Below are 20,364 nucleotides of genomic sequence, written 5' to 3' on the forward strand. Positions count from 1 at the left end.
CGTCCACTGCCAGATGGTCACACGTCTTTCACTCATTTACCTTCCTTGGCCCCAGAGGTGGTTGTCAATATCGCCGCTCTTGACCATCTGCATGCTCTGGAGCACTTTTAAATCTGAGGGTTTGACCGTACACACGCACACGTGTGCGTGCATGGGCGCGTTTTTTCTGTCTGTATGTCTGTCTGTCAATCCCTGTCTTTCCTTACGCTGAGAGATGCATGGACGCACAAACAACCTAACACACGTATCTTAGCACTATATCTTTGGAACCCCCCACCCCACCCCCAATAAAAAGAAAAAAAAGAGCTATTGCTGATATACGTGAAAACGCTTATAATAATAAAAATAAAGAAAACACACACACACACACACGGAAGTTTCTGTCCTATGATCCTTCAGATCTCTAAAATAAGAAACCGAGAAAACTAAGTGAATTTCTCATGGTAACATCAAACGCACATGTGTAGTCCAAGTTTAACGGTGAAGTTTGATCATCCCATGCTTGTGTATCTGTGCAAGTAAATCTGTTGATTCGTTCGTGAAAAGTTTGAAGTAAGTGATGAGGCATCTGTGCTAATCATATTCTCTGAATAAAACCACCCACTTTCAATTACAATGTATCATCGCGAACTTAGGTTGCGATCAGTGCACGGCACGAGCTGATTATTAAACATATATGTAAAAATGACACGACAACGCTACTTTTACCAACAAGCGACCACTTGGACGAATGCTGAAAGTGTCGGAACCTGAGTGTAAAACACAATGGCATTTATCTGCCTTGAATCACATTTCGAAGTGTAATGTTTTTGATGAGCGAGATCCGTTTTCAAAGAAACGTTATTTCTCAGAAGAGTGTGACATTCAGATTAATGTTCCCCCATATTACATGCAGATTAATGTGCCATTTCCTCGGCAGAATTCTGTCCCTCGCTGCAGATGTACACAACAATGTAACTCCAACAAAAGCAGAATTTTTAACCAAAGTGAAAAAAAAACCCAACAAACTTATAAATCAGTGTGTCGAAAGCGCTATTTTCTGCGAATAAGAAATAAACTGTAAGAGAAACCTGACAGTGGAAACACTTTTTGCTTCTTTATGTTCGTCATTATTTAAAAACAACCCAGAGAGAGAGAGAGAGAGAGAAGAGAGAGAGAGAGAGTGTGTGATTTTGCAAAAAAAGGCAAACTGCAGTGCTTGGTGAGTTAGCCAACAGTCCTGGATGAAATCACCCACCATTACTTGCAACAGGAATTGTTTTTATCCAACAGAAAGAACATTGATCTCTGAACATAATTATCCTTTGTTTTTGAGTTAAAAGTGATGTAGTCATCAGATAGTTTTATTAATTGTTTTTGGCTCACGTGTGTGTTTGCAATATTATGTATATCCATACTTTCTAATTGTGATGATAATAATGCTTCTGTGGGAAGGGCACAAGAAAAAACATAAAGAAGCAAAAAGTGTTTCCACTGTCAGGTTTCTCTTACAGTTTATTTCTTATTCACAGAAGTAGGGGAGAAACACGGTGTGTCACGGACTAATCACATATATAGGTCCGTGTGTGTGTGTGTGTGTGGGGGGGGGGGGGGGGGGGGTGCGTGCGCGAGCGCGCGCAAGCACGCATGTGTGTCTTTGTCATTAAATGAAAAGAATCGACAAGGACCATTCAACCACCCACGCATTTCACTTCTACCTACCTAACACCTATCTCTTGTCACAACACATGTTCCACACGGGACCTCGATTTTATCGTCTCATCCGAATGACTAGCGTCCAGACCACCACCACTCAAGATCTAGTGGAGGGGGAGAAAATACAGGCGACTGTGGGATCCGAACCAATGTGCTTAGATTCTCTCGCTTCCATAGCGGACACGTTATCACCAGGCCAACTCTCTCTCCCCCTCCCTCTCTGTCTCCAGTATTCACACTAATCAAATCACGGGTGCCCAAGCACTGTACTTACCTGTACAGATGGGGAGGAGACGCACGGGGAAGTAGGGGAGGGGGGACGCACAGGAGTAAGGGGAGGGGGAGGGGGACGCACAGGAGTAAGGGGAGGGGGAGAGGATGATTTATGGTGTACATGAGAGAGAGCGTTCCCGGAACGTGGTCACATCCTGTTGACGTCGTTCGGTCCTCAGACTTAGTACTGGAGACCTCCATTCTAAATAATCGCTGTGTGTGTGTGTGTGTGTGTGTGTGTGTGTGTGTGTGTGTGTGTGTGTGTGTGTGTGTGTGTGTGGATGCATCAACCCATTTCCCCTTCCTGTTCATTGTTCTGACAGAGGGCAGGTGGTGAGGGCAGTGAAGAGTGTGAGACAAAGACAGACACAGAGAGGCAGGGAGAGCCAGAGAGGAAAAGACAAGAGGAGAAAGAAAGGGGTGATAAGGTAAGGGCAAAAGAGACAGAGAGGGGAAGAGAGAGGGGGGGGGGGGGTAGAGAGAAAGAGAGAGTATGGAGAGTGGAGAGAGGAAAAGAGAGAAGATTGGTAGAGGGAAAGAAGAGAGAGGGGGCGGGGAGGTGAGAGAGATGTGGAGAGAGAGAGGGAGAGAAAGAGAGAGAGAGAGAGAGAGAGAGAGAAATGGGAGCTCAGGGTTGGGTGAGGGGGAGGGGGATTGAAGGAGGGAGAGAGAAAAGTAATTAAGAAGATTGATGAATAAAATCTCCTGTTGCCAGGAAGCGGCCCACTCTTACCACGGAACTGCATTTTTTTCATCACCACCACCAGTCATTATCAATCTTGTTTTTGCAATCAACATCATCGTCATATTATCATTATTATCATCATTATTATTATTTGTAGTAGTAGTAATAGTAGTAGTAGTAAGATTAGTATTGCTATAATTTTCTTCTTTTTTTCCCTTCATCATCATCATCTTCTTCTTCCTCCTCCTCCTAGTAGTAGTAGTAGTAGTAGTATTTGATCCATGGATGACAGATGAACGTTATCATCAAATATAATCATCACTGTTGTTAGCACTGTAATTATCACAGAGAGAGAAATAACTGGACTGCAACATTCACGCTTTGTCATACTGTCTGTCTGTCTGCCTGTCTCTCTGTGCGTCCGTCTTTACATCTATCTGTCTGTTTGTTTATCTGTCTGTCTGCCTGTCTCTCTGTGCGTCCGTCTTTACAACTATCTGTCTGTTTATCTGTCTGTCTGCCCGTCTCTCTGTGCGTCCGTCTTTACATCTATCTGTCTGTCTGTCTGTCTGTTTATCTGTCTGTCTGCCTGTCTGACAGTTTGCCATTGTGTCTTTCTATGTGTGTGTGTGTGTGTCTGCCTGCAATTTTGTCTGTCTGTCTATCTATCAGCCTATTTATCGATCGATGTAATCATCTATCTGACATAATACTAACAATAACCCAGACCCTAATCCCCGAGGTTTCGCAACCCTTCCTGTGCTGCGCAAGGGGAGACGACGCTGCCATATTTAGGACAGTGGTCATGGCAACGCGTCTCTCCACACGCCACTGTGGTCCCTTCAGGACGGCTTTGTCACTGTCCCTCTGCTCCCCCAACCTGTACACATGGTCTGCTGGGCTGGGCTGGGCTGGGCTGTGTGTGTGTGTGTGTGTGTGTGTGTGTGTGTGTGTAAGTGTGAGAGATATGAAGAGGCGATAGAAACAGAGAGAGACAATGTGGCGAACAAGAAAGATAATGGCAAACTGAGAAAAAAAAGAGAAATAGAGAGAAAGTGGGTGATGTGTGTGTGTGTGTGTGTGTGTGTGTGTGTGTGTGTGTGTGCGTGAGTGAGTGAGTGGGTGATGGGTAGGGAAGAGGTAGTGTGGTAGGCTGGAGGGGGGTAGTGGGGACAGGTTGTTGGACGCTAAAGCAGTCGTGTTTGTTTGCAAACGTGACTGCGCGACTGGATTTCCCAACACCAATTCAGTCAACGGCAAGCAAACGAACCCACCACGTGATAAATATATATTTGGGATCAATTACTCAGCACCGCGCAAGCACTCAAGCTGACAACCTGCGTTGTATTTTAACGCAGAGCTCAACTGCGCCACGCACTGGCACCACGTGATATATCACGCCCCCTGCTGTGAACACCGAACCGTCTGACACCAACACACACACACAAACCCAACCTTCTCCACCCACTCCTCTCTCATATACCCCTGTCTCCCTCTTCCCCTCCACAACTCCCACTGTTTCTTCCCCCCCTTTCTTCACGTGTTTCTCTGATTTCATAAAGAAGGTGTTCCATTTCTTGAAGCGATATGCTTTTCAACATTTCCCATGGGAAAAAAATCGAACAGGATTTTATATTGCTGGACAAGAAACATGAACCCTTGTCGACAACAGATTTCCGTGGATGAAAACAGACGTCCACACACACACACACACACACACACACACACACAAACTACTGACATACTATAGCACAATGCAGTACCATACAATTAAATGGTGTATAACAGTACAAGGCAGTCAAAAGAACATGGCACATGTTACTATTATTACAATACTATTATCATTATTATTACTATTATCATTATCATCATTTCCGCTATTTGCCGACAATGCACCACGTCATCAACATGTTTCAGACACACTATGACAAGCACAATAGCCGAGTGTTGGACTTTCAATCTGAAAGTTCTGGGTGTCAGTCCCAGTCACAGCACCCAGTGGGTTAACTCTCTCCATACGAACGGCGAAAGAGACGACGTCAACAGCGTTTCACCCCAATTACCACCATCAAAATATTGCAAGTGGAAGGCTCTTATACTGAAGAGGTGAATGTTGACAAAGAATACCACAATTCTGACGACGGAAGCCAAAGGTTGGGTCATTCAGACACCCACTGGACATCCGAGGGGTCTGTGTAGAGGAGAAGAGAGGACTGGCCGTACTGAGTGAGCTAAGGAAGGAGATTTTTTCTGATCTCCCAGCTCAACACATGAACAAATCTGCTAGTGCCTAAACCCCCATGTGTGTACACAGGCGGATGATCAAATACGCATGTTAAAGATCCCAAAATTCATATCAGCATTTGATGGGTTATGGAAAGAAGAACACATACAACATGCACACTCACAAAAAACAGTATATGCTGCCAATAAGGTGTGGTGGAAATGGTCATACATCTAAAAGAACACTCATACAGAGTGAACGTGGGAGCTGGAGCCCACCAAAGAAGTAGACACCACCATAAGCTATACATCTTGTGACTGAAAATATGCAGAACACAGTACAGCACAGCCACAAGATGAAGTGAGGGGCTGCACACACACAGGGTCGGACAGACTGACTGACAGACACCAATCCAACCCATCCCCTTCACGAACAGCGCACACTGCTGCTCTCTCACATCCATCATGTGTGTGCCCCGCATCCCGACATCGCCATTTCATCAAACTGCCAACCTCTCTGTCTGGCAATCCGTCTGGCAGTGAGACAGAGCGTGGAATTAAGTGTGCCTGTCCCTGGGGATGCTGACAGCCAACAGTGCACAACTGATGCCCCTCCAGACCAGACGCCACCTTTTGTATTCACGGTGCTTTGCGGGGGAAATGGCTGTTAACTTTCGTCTGGACTGGGTGACGTAGTTATGGGAGACGAGTGGTGCCCAAACGATGCGCCTACCGTCTCTCCTCTTCTGACCCCCACCGCCCACCCCACTCACCTTCATCTTTTTCTCCCTACACAAACCCCACCACAACACCCATCTCTTTCTCTGATTCCTTCATTTCAAACCATTATCATAAGCAGAGTGCAAAGCAGTTTTCCCTTCACATATTTCTGCCCTTCTTGACCAGGCCAGTGTTTTTGCTCTGTGCAACTGAATGAACTTTTTGGTGGCCTGAAATGCGAGCAACATGACACTCACCATGTCCAACGGAATGCATGACAACACAATACAACATCAATCTGAACTCACTGTAAGCTACCCATGCTGCTCACCTACATATGATACTATATTATTCTTTTTTTGATTACCATCCTGTTCAAAAACTACAAGTCAACACAACGCAACACAATGCAGTACGGTTGCAATGCAAACTCCAGCAACTATACAAATTTCAGCTGATAAAGATTGGTTGATCGATATGAATACTTATACAGCGCCTATCCTGGATCAAAGACCAGGCTCTGAGTACACCTTTCAAACATGGAGTCATTTGCTCAGCACTGGGACTGACTCCTTGGGACACGCAGACTGAGAGCTGCTCACCATTTGTTTCCTGTGTCATGCAGTCAGGCTTCAGTCAGGCACAAACACACACACACACACACACACACTCCAATCCATCCACGCACAGTGCACACTCTGATCCATCACGTGTGCCCCACATCAGTCCCCACCAGGCTATTCCATGACACTGCTGGCCGCTCCCTTTCTCTCAAACCCTGCCTGGGGGTGTGACTGACAGACTGTTGAATAACACGTGCTGGTCCCCGCAATGGTCCCCGGGAATGGTAATAAACTGTTCAGGAATAACGCCTCTCGAATCCAGGTTTTGCGGATTTTTTGGTTTTTGTTGGGTTACGCTGCTGGTCGGACATCTGCTTGGCAGATGTGGTGTAGCATATATGGATTTGTCCGAACGCAGTGACGCCTCCTTGAGCAACTGAAACTGAAACTGAAAGGAGGAGTTTGTATTATACTGCATGTTTGGTGATACATATACTTACCATGTCAAACTGATGCAAACTAGGCCTATCGGTTGGCTCTGCTTGGCCAAACTTCGCGCGGCTAACAATGAAAAGACGCCCCTTCTTGCCTGGTCCGCTCTTAGCCAATCAAACGCCTCTAAAAGCTATAAGCGCTGAATCATTTTCCTTTGGCCAAGGCTCTCCACGCCGCGCCATCTTGTCAGGTTTTCGCTCTGTCTCGTCTTACGCTTTTTTTGGTTATTAAGCGTGTTCATTTGGCCTTATTTCGCTGCATGCGGCTTGTCTGTATATTTTTCTTACATTCTGTGCAGTAGGGAACATGGCTGTATTTGTCTGCACTGGATGATGGTAAAGTATTTAAAGCCTGAAAGGAGACAGATGAGGCCAACATCTTTGCAAGTTTGATGACAACCACCCCCACCTCCTCTCTCTTGTTGCTTCCTCCATCTCCCTTCCTGTCTGTTCCCTCCCCACCTCTCTCTCTCTCTTTTGGTTTGTTCTTTGTATGTACAAACTGCCAGCCAATAGCATTATTAGCGACCTGTGTTGTATGCATGTATGTGGGCTTATGCATGTGAGTGCAAGCGTCATACAATTTAACTCAATGCAGAACTAGAGTACAATGCAAAGCAACACAACACAATAGCGTTCTTACACTTCACTTATAATCAATCCTCCTGCTGCTGACAATCAATATGATTATTGTATTAAAGTTAACTTACACTGAAAATCATTATGGTTCACACCATCATCATTCTATCCTCCTAACTGGTCACATCCATGCAAAGCATCAGAGCAACATTTCCTTTCCTTGAAGACACTGCTCTGCTTTAAAATCATAACACAGCAGAACACAGTACAGCACAGCCACAAGATGAAGTTAGGGGCTGCACACACACAGGGTCAGACAGACTGACTGACGGACACCAATCCAACCCATCCCCTTCACGAACAGCGCACACTGCTGCTGTCCACATCCATCATGTGTGTGCCCCGCATCCCGCCATCGCTATTTCATCACATTACCAGCCTCTCTGGCAATCCGTCTGGGGAGTGAGACAGACCTTGGAATGAAGTGTGCCTGTCAGCCAACTGTGCACAACTAATGCTTCTCAAGACCTCCATCTCGGTTATTGCCGTGCCTTTGAGGGAATGGCTGTTTTTAGTTGGCGGTGGTGGTTTTGTTTTTGACCTGTACTGTACTGGGCGATGTTACAAGTTTGTCACTGGCAGGGAGGAAGGTGGCAGAATGGTTAAGATGCTCATCTGCCAATAATACTGGAAAATATACTGAGTGTCTAGACGTTTGGATGAGACGATAAACCGAGGTCCTGTGTGCAGCACACACTTGGTGCACTAAAAAAAAAAAAGGACCGATGGCAACGAGAGTGTTGTCCTCTGGCAAAATTCTGTAGGATAAATCCACTCTGATAACGTAAACAAATATATCAGCATGCACTCCAGGCCTGAGTAAGTGCGTTGGGTCATGCTGTTGGTCAGGCATCTGCCTAGCAGATATGGTATCGCGTATATGGATCTGTCCGAATGCAGTGACGCCTCCTTGAGAAACAAACTGTCAAGGCAAGGTAAGACAAGGCAAGGCGAGGTAAGACAAGGCAAGGCAAGGTAAGACAAGGCAAGGCGAGGTGTTTATTTCAGGTACCCACTGAGGCATCCAAACATAACAGTTCACACTCCAGCAACTTTCACATACACCCTACAAACATCAGTAAAGAGCGATGTCGAAAACAAAATCAAACACAAGCCCTGACAATCAGAGAAGCATGTACCAATAAACAACAGCCTACATTCTTTGCCTGGAAATTTACAAAGTCCTATCAAAAAGAAACATGTTGCAAAGACAAAGGATTTCAGTTCCATCAAACTACCCCCCCCCCTCCCCCTACCCCCTTGGAAACATCAACTGTTAGCTGACGTAATTTCTTAAGTAGTTCAGGTGAATCGTTTTGTCTGGTCCTGTCAAAATGGACAGAGGCAAGGTAACCGTTGCCGAATATGTGATGACCACCATTACCCAATTACCCCAAACTCAAAACCGTGAGAGAGAGAGAGAGAGAGAGAGAGAGAGAGAACTCTGAACACTGAACTGGTTTAATTCGTGAGGCCACACCCCTGTACACAAACTGAGTTAGCCAAAATTAATGAAGGGAAAAAAGGACAAAAAAGGAGAAAAACAAGAAGACATTGCATCAATGCATACAATACCTCAATCATACATACTATTGGAGTGTAAGCAACTGATCTCACAATCTTAAGGCGTAAAAACTGTACATCGCTATATCTCTCAGACAGTATCTTCGTTCTGTAATAAGTAAGCTAGAGTTTGATGACGTCTGTTTCTGCAATGCTTTACAACGTATTTATCTCTTAAAGCGGAGTAACGTGGACAATCAAAAAGGAGAGACAGACAGAGACAGAGAATGTATGTATGTATGTATGTGTGCGAGTGTGTGTGTTGGGGTGGTGGTGAAAATGACCGAGAGGAGGAGGGAAGGGCAATATAAAGGCAGAGAGATGGGAGGGAGGGAGGAAAGGAGGGAGGACGTGAGAGACAGACAGACAGAGGTCCGTGACAGGAGGAGCGTGCGTACGTGAATGAGAGAATATGGGTGATTATTCTGTTCAATGCACTGTTTCTGTCACAAACTAGGTCAATTAATAGAGAAACAGAGAAGGGATGTGGTGACAGGGGCTGAGGGGGAGGGGGGCGGAGGGGGAGAGGGAGGGCACGCGTGTGTGATTGAGATAACGAAAGCATATTTATTCAGTCCGATAAATAATTGTTTCTGTCATGTAGTTAACAGAGAAAGAGAGAGGGAGGGAGGGAGGGGGGGGGGGGGAGAGAGAGAGAGAGAGAGAGAGAGAGAGAGAGAGAGAGAGAGCAGGCAGGCAGACAAACAGAAAGACAAAGACAGATAAATACAAAGAAAGGCAGAGGGATAGAGATGGGTGAGAGTGTGAACGAGATAAAAGCATATGAGATAGAGAAAGAGACAGAGAGAGAAGGAAGGTGGGGGGTCTTGGGGCGGGGGGAGACAGATACGGACAGAGAGACAGATACGCGTTGAGTGTGTGAACGAGATAACAAATGCGTATCTATTCATTTCGACAAACTGTTTCTGTCACAAATGAGGTTAATCGAAAGAGGAAGAAAAAGAACAAAAAGTGTGCTGGTGGGTGGGGACAGGGGAAGCGATGTAAGGAGAGAAGAGAATGAATGTGTGTGTGTGTGTGTGTGTGTGTGTGTGTGTGTGTGTGTGTGTGTGTGTGTGTGTGCGTGCGCGCGCGCGCGCGCCAGTGTTTAATGTGTGAACGAGATAACGTGAGCTTCTTTTTTTTTTGCAGTTCAACAAAATTGTTTTTTTCATGAACAGAATGAATTGTTTCTGTCGAGTCATACAAGGTATTAAACGGAGAGGGAGGTTTGAGAAAGAAAGAGACAGAGAGAAAATGAGAGTGAGAGAGAATGAGAGTGAGAGAGAAAGAGAGGGTATAGAGACAGAGAAAGGTTGAGATAGAAAAAAGACAGAATGAGAAAGAAAAACACAGAGAAAGACAGACAGAGAAGCCAAAACGGACAAACGGGGGAGAGAGGTATGTCGCAAGCGCAACTACCTTCTAACCTAAACAAACGCACAAAATATCTTTGAGCTACAGTTTACACCCGCCGCACCCCAACCACCCCACCCCTCTCTCCAACACACACACACCACACACACACACAACAACAACAACAACAAACACAAAAAACGACAACACATATTTCTTTTCTTTGTTTTTAATGCGGTCAGGTGGCGCAATGATCTGCACAGAAGAATTGGAAAAAAAAAACACAACACTGACTCTGCGTCATCGCTTACATTTGACAAGTCTACGTGTCGCAGTACACCTCCCTACCCCCTTCCACACCCGTCCACCCAATGTCCTCTCACTCTCTTTCACACACACACACACACACACACACACACACACACTAACACACACACACTAAATACGTCATTCGATATCAATGTCACACACAAGCGTTCAGTCTGTTGTGTCAACCGGTTTACTTTCGCTCAGGTTATAGACTCGGTTGATGACACTACCACTTCAACCCACTTCCACTCCCTGACACACATACACGCACACACGCACGCACGCAAGCACACACACACACACACACACATATGCAAAGGCTGACAGAACCCCACACACAGACAGACACACGTACGTAGATAGACGCATGCAGACACACAACACACTCACACTCACACGCACACACTCACACACACACATATGCATAATGCGTTCAGAAAGACGCACACACATACACATGCAGGCATGCAGACACACGCGCGCGCCACACACACACACACACACACACACACACACACACACACTCCCACACATACACACTCTGTCTCTCTGACTGTCTCTCCCTCTCTTTTACAATCACGGTGACCATCACAACGGCAAACGGCCAGTGAACGTGTGATATTGCTTTATGCAGCCTGTCGCCTTGTTTGTGCTGTCATGGGAAATTAGTGCGGTGCTGTAACTGGGAGTGGAAGGAGGGGGGGGGGCGAGTGAGTTAGGGGGTTATGCTTGTCTGTCTGTCTGCCTGTCTGTCTATTTAATACACCTCTCAACTGTTCGTTGACACCTCCAACCCACCCTTCACGATTGACAAATATTGGATACAACATCCGTCCTTCCCCCCTCCCTCTCTGTGTGTCTGTCTTGTCTGTCTGTCTGTCACACACACACACACACACACACACACACACACACACACACACACACACACACAGCAAACCAATGCCTGAGATCAAAACATCAACCTCCGTACAGCTTTTATCCGAAAAAACAACCACCCAAAAATGAATAAATGATTAAATGAATGAAGAAAGAAAGATAGAAAGAATCCCAGCTGATGTGCTCACAGGAATCCACCATACCCAATCCACGCTGGGCGCTAGCTGTAAATCCAGCACAGCGGACAAACAGGACTTGGCTGAGCTACCCGCAAAGTTACACGGCTTTTCTGCTTCCCGTTCGCCCCCAACACAGCACTCACAGTCACGGCTTTCTGCTGCAACAAAGCTACCGTCAGCAGTCCTTCTACCAGATCATTTAATAAACGAAATAAATAAATAAATATATTCATTAAGTGATTAATTAAGAACCAGAAATATGTATCTTCGTTTGACAAAGGAGTTGATCAGAATATTTTCTTTTAAAAGTCTGTTAATTTACATTACCGTCAACTGCACGTTAATAAGTGAAAACAGCCAACAACCACGCAAAACCAGAATAAAACGAACAAAGAATCCCGAAAAATCAAGCATACAAGTCAATAGACAATCATGAAGTATATCGTGCAATCAGACGACGTGATGTTTTTTTGTTTTTGTTTTTTTCAAAAAAATCTTCTTTGAACGACACTTTCCACCGCAAATAAATCTGTCAATACAAAGAACATCACAATGAATCTGGAAACTAAACTCTCCTCTTGTGCAAAAAGACCTCGACCAGGAAGAAAGAAAGAAAAATTATGAATATAGCGTTGTGTGTGTGCGTGTGTGTGTGTGTGTGTGTGTGTGTGTGTGTGTGTGTGTGTGTGTTGCTGTTGTTTTTGATGACAGGCAGACAAGACGAAAGCAACCCCAATCCCTTTCCTACAAAGAAACCATGTCAGTGCCACTGAGCAACGCGACTGGGGACGAGGGGCGGTATTACGCGTTCATTATTAAAAGCTGTGACTTTAATTAATCACAGTTTAATCCACATCCAACCGATGACAGCAGCTCACTCACTCCTAACCCCCCCCACCCCCCACTACCCAGTCCCTGGGCTGCACAGAAAACAGCTGCCGATCGGCTGATAATCATCCTTCATTGTGGCTGTGTCCCCATTCTAAGGTCCTGTTCTTTCAGCTTTCCCCCTGCTGTCCTGCACCCTGTCTCACTGGGTCAAAATCAACACAATCAGCTGGAATATTCCAGCAAGAAATCGGATCTCTGTAACATACCTGATAAGAAGATAAGATCAGAATAACTTTATTATCTCATTAAGCAAATTACATCAGGTGCGGCAAAACTAACGAAGACAATTACTCAACACAAAAACATCAAACATGACTTAATTAAAAAGAATCAATAACATATTATATACAAGACATTTATATAAAAAGCATTGCATATATTCACTTAATTATTATGTAATTAATCATTACTGTAAACATATTGAAATACACCAAGGTTAACATTGTATGTGTTATATTGCACATTAATAAAGATAAGTTAAGAAAGCCTGGTTGTGAAAGCACATCTCTGTGTTATGAAAGGCGGAACAGCAGAATCTGTGCAAATCTTACATCATGGAACCGCATGATCAATTGAAACATTCGAACAAGAAACCCATTTTTTAACAGTCTGAACAACTTTAGAATCTGTGGAAACCTTCGACTATTAACAGACCGTACCTGAACAACTTCAGAATATGTGGAAAATTTTAGATTAAGTAAGAAATCGCATCCCTGCAGCAGACCTTGCAACAGAATCAGTGGATATCTACGAGGACTACAGTAACTAATTTCTTCCAACACTGTTTTCATTCCAAACGTGCAACGTGTCCGATCTAGAAACTTGAATAGTCAGCATCAAAGGCCGCACAGCACAGAAAGAAAGAAAGAAAGACGGACGGACGAACGATTCTCCATTGAAAAAGGCACACACAAACACCAAGGCAAGCTATTAAACGCGTTCACATGAACGCAGGAGAGCGAAAACCAATCAATAGCTGGGAATAATAAGGAAACGCGAGGGGGGGATCAATGCGATTCTCTCCGTGAAAGCGAGGATCAAATGACACCTCAAAACAAGCAGCTATGTCAACAAAAGAAGAAGAAAAGAAAGAAAGAAAGAAAAAACAAACGGTAAAAGAAAGGAACAGAAAAAAAGGGAAGATATACTGATAGAAGTTTTTAGGAACAATGAAAAAAAACATCATGTAGCTTCAAACGGTTCCTTCAGAAAACAGGAGGGAACACAACAGGAATCAGTTTCAGAAGAAAAGAATTATAGCCATCCTCTCTCTCTCTCTCTCTCTCTCTGTGTGTGTGTGTGTGTGTGTGTGTGTGTGTCTGTGTGTGTGTGTGTGTGTCTGTGTGTGTGTGTGTGTGTACTACAGCTTCCACCAAACTCACATTATATGTACCTGATGGGAAACCCGCGTACATGTATACAAACAATGGAAAAACAATCGCAGACATCAATGACACTGCTGCATCATCACCTTTTTCTCCTGGTGGGCGGGGAAGGGGAGAGAGAGAGAAAGAGACAGAGACAGAGAGAGAGACAGAGACACAGAGAGAGAGAACTCAGAAAGTTTAATGTACATCGGCCTTGGGCCACAATACAATGGGGAAGGGTGGATCGGTAAGGTTGTATATAACACTGTGTTATCCATAGCAACAACAACACAGAGAGAGAGAGAGAGAGAGTGTGTGTGTGTGTGTGTGTGTGTGAGCGTGCGTGCGTGCGTGCGCGCGTGCGCGTGAGCACCTGCGAACTCATCATCAAAATTCGGTCCTGCCGGCAACAGAACAGTTCAATTAGATTGATTTTCCTTCTTTAAATGACAACGACAACAAATTATTTTACAATGCGCGCGCATTTGTGTGTGTGCGAGTGTGTGATTGCGTGCATGCGTGCGTGCGTGCGTGCGTGTGTGTGTGTGTGTGGGTACGCAAGTGTGTGTGGGGGGGTACGCAAGTGTGTGCGCGTGCGTGTGTCTGAGTGTGCGTGCTTGCGCGCAAGCTATCGGCGCACGCAAGCGCATGAATGCAAACGGGGGCACTGATGGGTGAATCAATCAATGAACCATTTCATCAACCAATGACAATACAGGTCCTGGACCAAGTTAGTCAGCTTACCCACCAACCCCTTCCCACCACAGTCATATAATCACCATCCATGGCCTGGGAGACACTGAGGAAAGACTCGCCAAGTACCCACGTATGGCTTCAAATTAGTTTCTTCTTCTTTTTTTCTTTTTTTTTCATGTCACAACACACAACAGTTACGGATAAACGGGTCAACAAAAAATATCTACACAGTCCTGTCATGATACTCGTATTCACAAACTATATCTTAAAAGCATGTGACGGGTTTCTTCACAGCCAGAAATTTACAAAGAGAGTATAATTATGGTTTTCGATTTAAGTTTGTACAAACTTTTTTATGTACTATGCTCTCAACTCCCTACTCCCCAGCATTTCTAGTGACCCCGGTTCACTTGACCCGGTAATAAGACAATTTCTATAATATCCTGTTCTTTTCTGCAAGGCGTGAACGAGCGGTGGGTTTAAACTTTAACCGTGCCAAATCTTCGTGTAAAAATGTCAAATTCACTTGGTTCTCGCCTGGATAATACAGTGTGTGGAATCTGGGGGGCGGGGTCCAATAAGCCATGCTGTAACTAACGGTGACTCGTTGTTTGTTGACCAACACCGGAGCAGGGAGCCTGCAGAGGTTTATGGATTGTGTGGCAATACTCTGCCTGACAGCCTGACTGATAGTCACAGAGAGAGAGACAGAGAGAGAGGGGGTGGAGACAGACAGACAGACAGACAGAGACAGAGAGACACACAGAGACAGAGAGGGAGGGACAAAGAGAGACAGAGACAGAGAGACACAGAGACAGAGAGGGAGGGACAAAGAGAGACAGAAGAGAGAGAGAGACGAAAGAGACACAGAGAAGAGGGAGGACAAAGAGACACAGAAGACAGAGAGAGCACAAGAGACAGAGAGAGAGTGGGACAAAGAGAGACAGAGACAGAGAACGACAAGAGACAGAGAGGAGGGACAAAGAGAGACAGAGACAGAGAGACAACAGAGACACAGGAGAGGGGGGGACAAAAGAGACAGACAGAGAGACAAACAGAGAAGAAAGAGACAGAGAGAGAGGACAAAGAGACACAGAAGAGAGGAGACAAGAGAGGGAGAGACAAAGAGAGACACAGAGACAGAGAGAGGGACAAAGAGAGATACAGAGACAGAGAGTGAGGGACAAAGAGAGACAGAGAGAGAGGAAACGGGACAAAGAGACAGAGAGAGATGGACAAAGAGAGACAGAGAGACAGGGACAAAGAGACACAGAGAGAGAGGGGGGAGACACAAGAGACACAAGAGAGGGACAAACAGAGACACAAAGAGACAGAGAGAGGGGGGACAAACAGAGACACAAAGAGACAGAGAGAGGGACAAACAGAGACACAAAGAGACAGAGAGAGGGACAAACAGAGACACAAAGAGACACAGAGAGGGACAAACAGAGACACAAAGAGACAGAGAGAGGGACAAACAGAGACACAAAGAGACAGAGAGAGGGGGGGACAAACAGAGACACAAAGAGACAGAGAGAGGGGGGGACAAACAGAGACACAAAGAGACAGAGAGAGGGGGGGACAAACAGAGACACAAAGAGACAGAGAGAGGGGGGGGACAAACAGAGACACAAAGAGACAGAGAGAGGGGGGGGGACAAACAGAGACACAAAGAGACAGAGAGAGGGGGCGACAAAGAAAGACACCAAAAGACAGAGAGAGGGGGCGACAAAGAGAGACACAAAGATACAGAGGCAGAAAGAAGAGACAGACACACAGCACAAACTCTAACTTGCGATATTCGAAATGTCAAAACCGTGACAAGTGAACACGAAACGCGAAACTGATAACGGTCAGGATGATAATAAAACTAGATCTATATAAATACTGCCTCTTTTCATTCTGCAGTCATCTGTTGCATTTGCCGTCTCACACTGACACCACCAGAACAGAGCGAAACACACACTGCTGATAACAACATCTATGGTTTAAAACATCATAATAACAATAAACTGAATAATGCAGAACTTCTTAACAAACATGCCACGTTATCAGAAAATACCACTATCTACCATGAGAAACAAAAAAAGATAAAAAAAAGTTTTTCAAGATCACGAGTGCACGGGTAAGTGCGCGAGCTTCACACGCACGCACACATACACGCACACACATCCGCACACACACACACACACACACACACACACACATACAGACACAGACACACATACAGACACACACACAAACAAGAGGCACACACACAGATTCTGCCTGACTACATGACTGATTGCGACAGAGTTCAAGTTTCCATTGTGGAGCAAGAGTAAACACGAAAAGGGGAAGAAGGAAGGTCTGGGAAAGGGGGATATATATATAATATATGGACGGAAAGACAGGCGAACATACAGACTGACAGTCAATTAACTCTGTGTGTGTGTGTGTGTGTGTGTGTGTGTGTGTGTGTGTGTGTGTGTGTGTGTGTGTGTTAGTGAGTGTGTAGATAGAGAGTGTGTGTGTGTGTGTGTGTGTGTGTGTGTGTGTGTGTGTGTGTGTGAGAGAGAGAGAGAGAGAGAGAGAGAGAGAGAGAACGAAAGAGAGAAAGAGACAGGGGGAAAAGAGAGGGGGAAGTAGACAGAGTGACAATGAGAAATAGAGAGAATGAGAGAGACAAAGACAAAGAGAGAGAAAAACCAACAAAGAAGGCCAATGCTCACCCAATGTTATGATAGGTCCACGGCCTGTCCATTTTAAAGCTGGGCTCCATGACTCCAGTTAATCATACGTGTATACAATGATATTGTGTATCAAGTCAGATAACGGGACGAAAAGCAATGCACCACACAATTCGTCCCTCTCCACTTCACCACACCTCTACACTCCAAACCACATAAAGAAAGAAAAAAAAAACCAACACACACACACACACACACACACACACACACACACAAACACAAACAAACAAACAAATACACCGCTACGTGTAGATCTCCGCAACAACACAACAGCAGCAGCGATTAAATATGAAATCCGGAAAATCCTCTCCTCTGGGTCAGCTGTGATGTTGCACAGCAGACAAGCAAAACACTTCTCACACGTTCACCTTCCTCCAAAAGCAATAACAGCAGTACTGTTCGTTCGCGTCTTTAAAGACTTGGCATTATCGATCACACACTACACCGCACGTCCACTGTGAATCCACCACCGCCGCCACTACCACCACAGCCTCCAATAACCTGTGGCTTCACCCTGCTGGTGACAATTTCACAATCCCCCCACAAGCAACCGATTAAGCCCCTCCCCGAGAAACGTGAATCGTCGCCGTAGAGAGCTGGAAAGGTGCACATAGAGAGAGACCGACCCAGGCTTTGAACACCGGCCAGATCGATTGTAAACGATCATACTTCCTTGATACAGCACGACCCCTCACCCCCAACCCTCCGCCCCCCAAACCAGCCCAGGTCAATCAATGCTCGCTGAGTCACAAACCACTTCCTCGAATCACTTGACTGATATAGATATCACCGAGAAGCCAAAAAGCAGGAAGATCACACGCATGCATGTGAACGCACACACACACGGCATGTGTCTTTTCTCAGAAAAAAATAAACACAAAACAACAACAAATAAACACAAAAAACAACACTGCATAACATGAAATAGACGTTACAAAACGGAAGGAAAGCCGTTCACGGATCAAACGGTCTGTAGGATCTTTTGCCATACCAGTGGAGTGGATGTGCCAAACTAAGATCTTTATTTCTGAGGTCTGAGGTCTGTTTCACACACACACACACACACGCGCGCGCGCGCGCACACACACAAATGGACACAAAATCATTCAATCATCCACACACACACACACAAACATACTATCAACTCCTCCCTCTCACGCACCTGGGAGTGGGGTGGAGTGGGTGGGGGTTAAACCATACAGGCTCCGAGTTGTGTCGGACAGAGTGTAGTGGGGCCATACCACGCGATAGGTGCAGGCAGTGCGGCGACACGAACGGCAGACATGGGACACCCCGCACCTCGCTGATAACACCGTCACTGTCAATCATCCCTGTGTGTGTGTGTGAGGGGGGGAGGAAAGGGGGTGCGACCCGCATGCCACCATCACACACGGCTTGCTGTCTTGTTCACCAGTTAACGGGATAGCGTTGGCGCACTCATGCATGCACGCAGATATGCATAATATACACACAGATACACGCACACAAACAACTGTACACACACATATACATACACATACACACATGCGTACACAAACACGCACACACACACACACACACACACACACACATACACAAACACACACATCACAACCACACAGGATAACAAAGATTGAGAGAGACAGAGACAGAAACAAAAGTGCACAGACAGAGGCACAGACCGAGACAAACACAAAGGAAAGACGGAAGGACAAGACTCAGAAGAAACACGGACACAGGGACAGAAAGAAGATAAAAATGGACTCGCCAAACTACGCCAGCTGTCCCAAATACCCAGAGACAACAGCTCTGCGCACAGACCGAACATCATGTCCACATTCGGTCACACGTCAAAGATGACAGACGTCTGTCAAGCGGAACGCGACTCCCAGTAAAATGACGACAAGCTCTTCCGCATCCGGCCCCATCACCTGTCATAGGGGAAGGAGAAACGGAAAGCTCGGTTTTCTGCAAGTCGCACACTGATGGTCCCTCCGACTCTTCTTATCCACTGGTCTTTCGGGTGAGACAATAAATCGATATCCCGTGTGCAGCATGCACTTAGTGCACACACAAAAGAACCCACGGCAACACATGGGCTGTTTCTGGCAAACTTTGGTAGAAAAAACCATCACTTTGGGGCTAAACCAGAGTGGCACTGGACTGTGATGATGCGTTCTCCCCGGGGAAGAGCAGCTGGAATTTCACACAGAGAAATCTGTTGTGACAAAAAGGAATACAATGCAATAACCGCCTAAAATGGGAGGAAGCCTTGTATAGCATATGTTGTCACAAGCCTCTCTTTACGTCAACCTTTCTGATTGTCTGGACATTTATTAATTTTTTACTTGGATTCAGACACGTCCAACGCTTGAGTGCTGGCTCAGTGATGACCCTAGTTCTCGGCTCAGCGAAGACCCTCCTTCAACGATGTTTAAGACCTAAACTTTCTCACTTTCATTCTGAAGACACACACACACACACACACACAAATATATATATATATATATATATATATATATATTTGTGTGTGTGTGTGTGTGTGTGTGTGTGTGTGTGTGTGTGTGTAGTTTTTGCAACTTCCTCATGAGTGTGTGGAGTGAGTACATAGGATATAAGCTTTGTATTTCTTTTTTCTCTTTTTTTGCAAAATATGGTGAACTTATTTCAAGTTCACAACCTCTTCAAAATGGGGCTTAAGCCTTATTAATAAAATTCTGATTCTGAACTTTGGCAATGCTTTTCACCAGACTTATTTCTGACGTCGACTGAAGTGAACCGGCTTTCCTTAAATCAGTCCAAGGTGTTCTGTCCCTCAGACCACGAGGTTTTCATGTTTTGTGTCTTCGTCAGTGTTGTGTCTGTGACTTGTGCCAGGTGTTCCTTCTGGTGGCCAGGTGAACAGTGAACACAGGGATTGGGTCTGTGGGTCACCTGGTCACCTGCCTTCTTACCGGTCCACCACCTACATAGCTTTGTGCATGTGTGTGTGTGTGTGTGTGTGTGTATGTGCGTGCGTGTACGTGTATGAGTATTTGTGTGTATGTGCACATGCAAATATGTATGTGTGTGGATGTATGTATATGTGCGTGTATGTATGTATGTATGTATGTATGTATGTATG

At 45.4% G+C, this 20,364-nt stretch overlaps 1 protein-coding gene across 8 annotated transcripts in view; it reads right to left on the minus strand.

The window, feature by feature from the left end:
* Positions 1 to 20,364, minus strand: part of LOC143283100 (protein king tubby-like) — a 109,033-nt gene that overhangs the window by 63,456 nt on the left and 25,213 nt on the right. The window contains exon 1 of one of the 8 annotated variants that reach the window (XM_076589184.1): positions 17,244 to 17,893. The exons of 6 other annotated variants lie outside the window; for them this stretch is intronic. In XM_076589184.1, the coding sequence (XP_076445299.1) occupies positions 17,244 to 17,293 (50 nt within the window). In that variant the 5' untranslated portion in view covers positions 17,294 to 17,893. Of the gene's footprint in view, positions 1 to 17,243; positions 17,894 to 20,364 lie in introns of those variants that run through there. One more of the 8 variants, XM_076589187.1, reaches the window with a different exon arrangement.

Source organism: Babylonia areolata, chromosome 6, assembly GCF_041734735.1.
Source record: "Babylonia areolata isolate BAREFJ2019XMU chromosome 6, ASM4173473v1, whole genome shotgun sequence".
Classification (NCBI taxonomy): domain Eukaryota; kingdom Metazoa; phylum Mollusca; class Gastropoda; order Neogastropoda; family Buccinidae; genus Babylonia; species Babylonia areolata.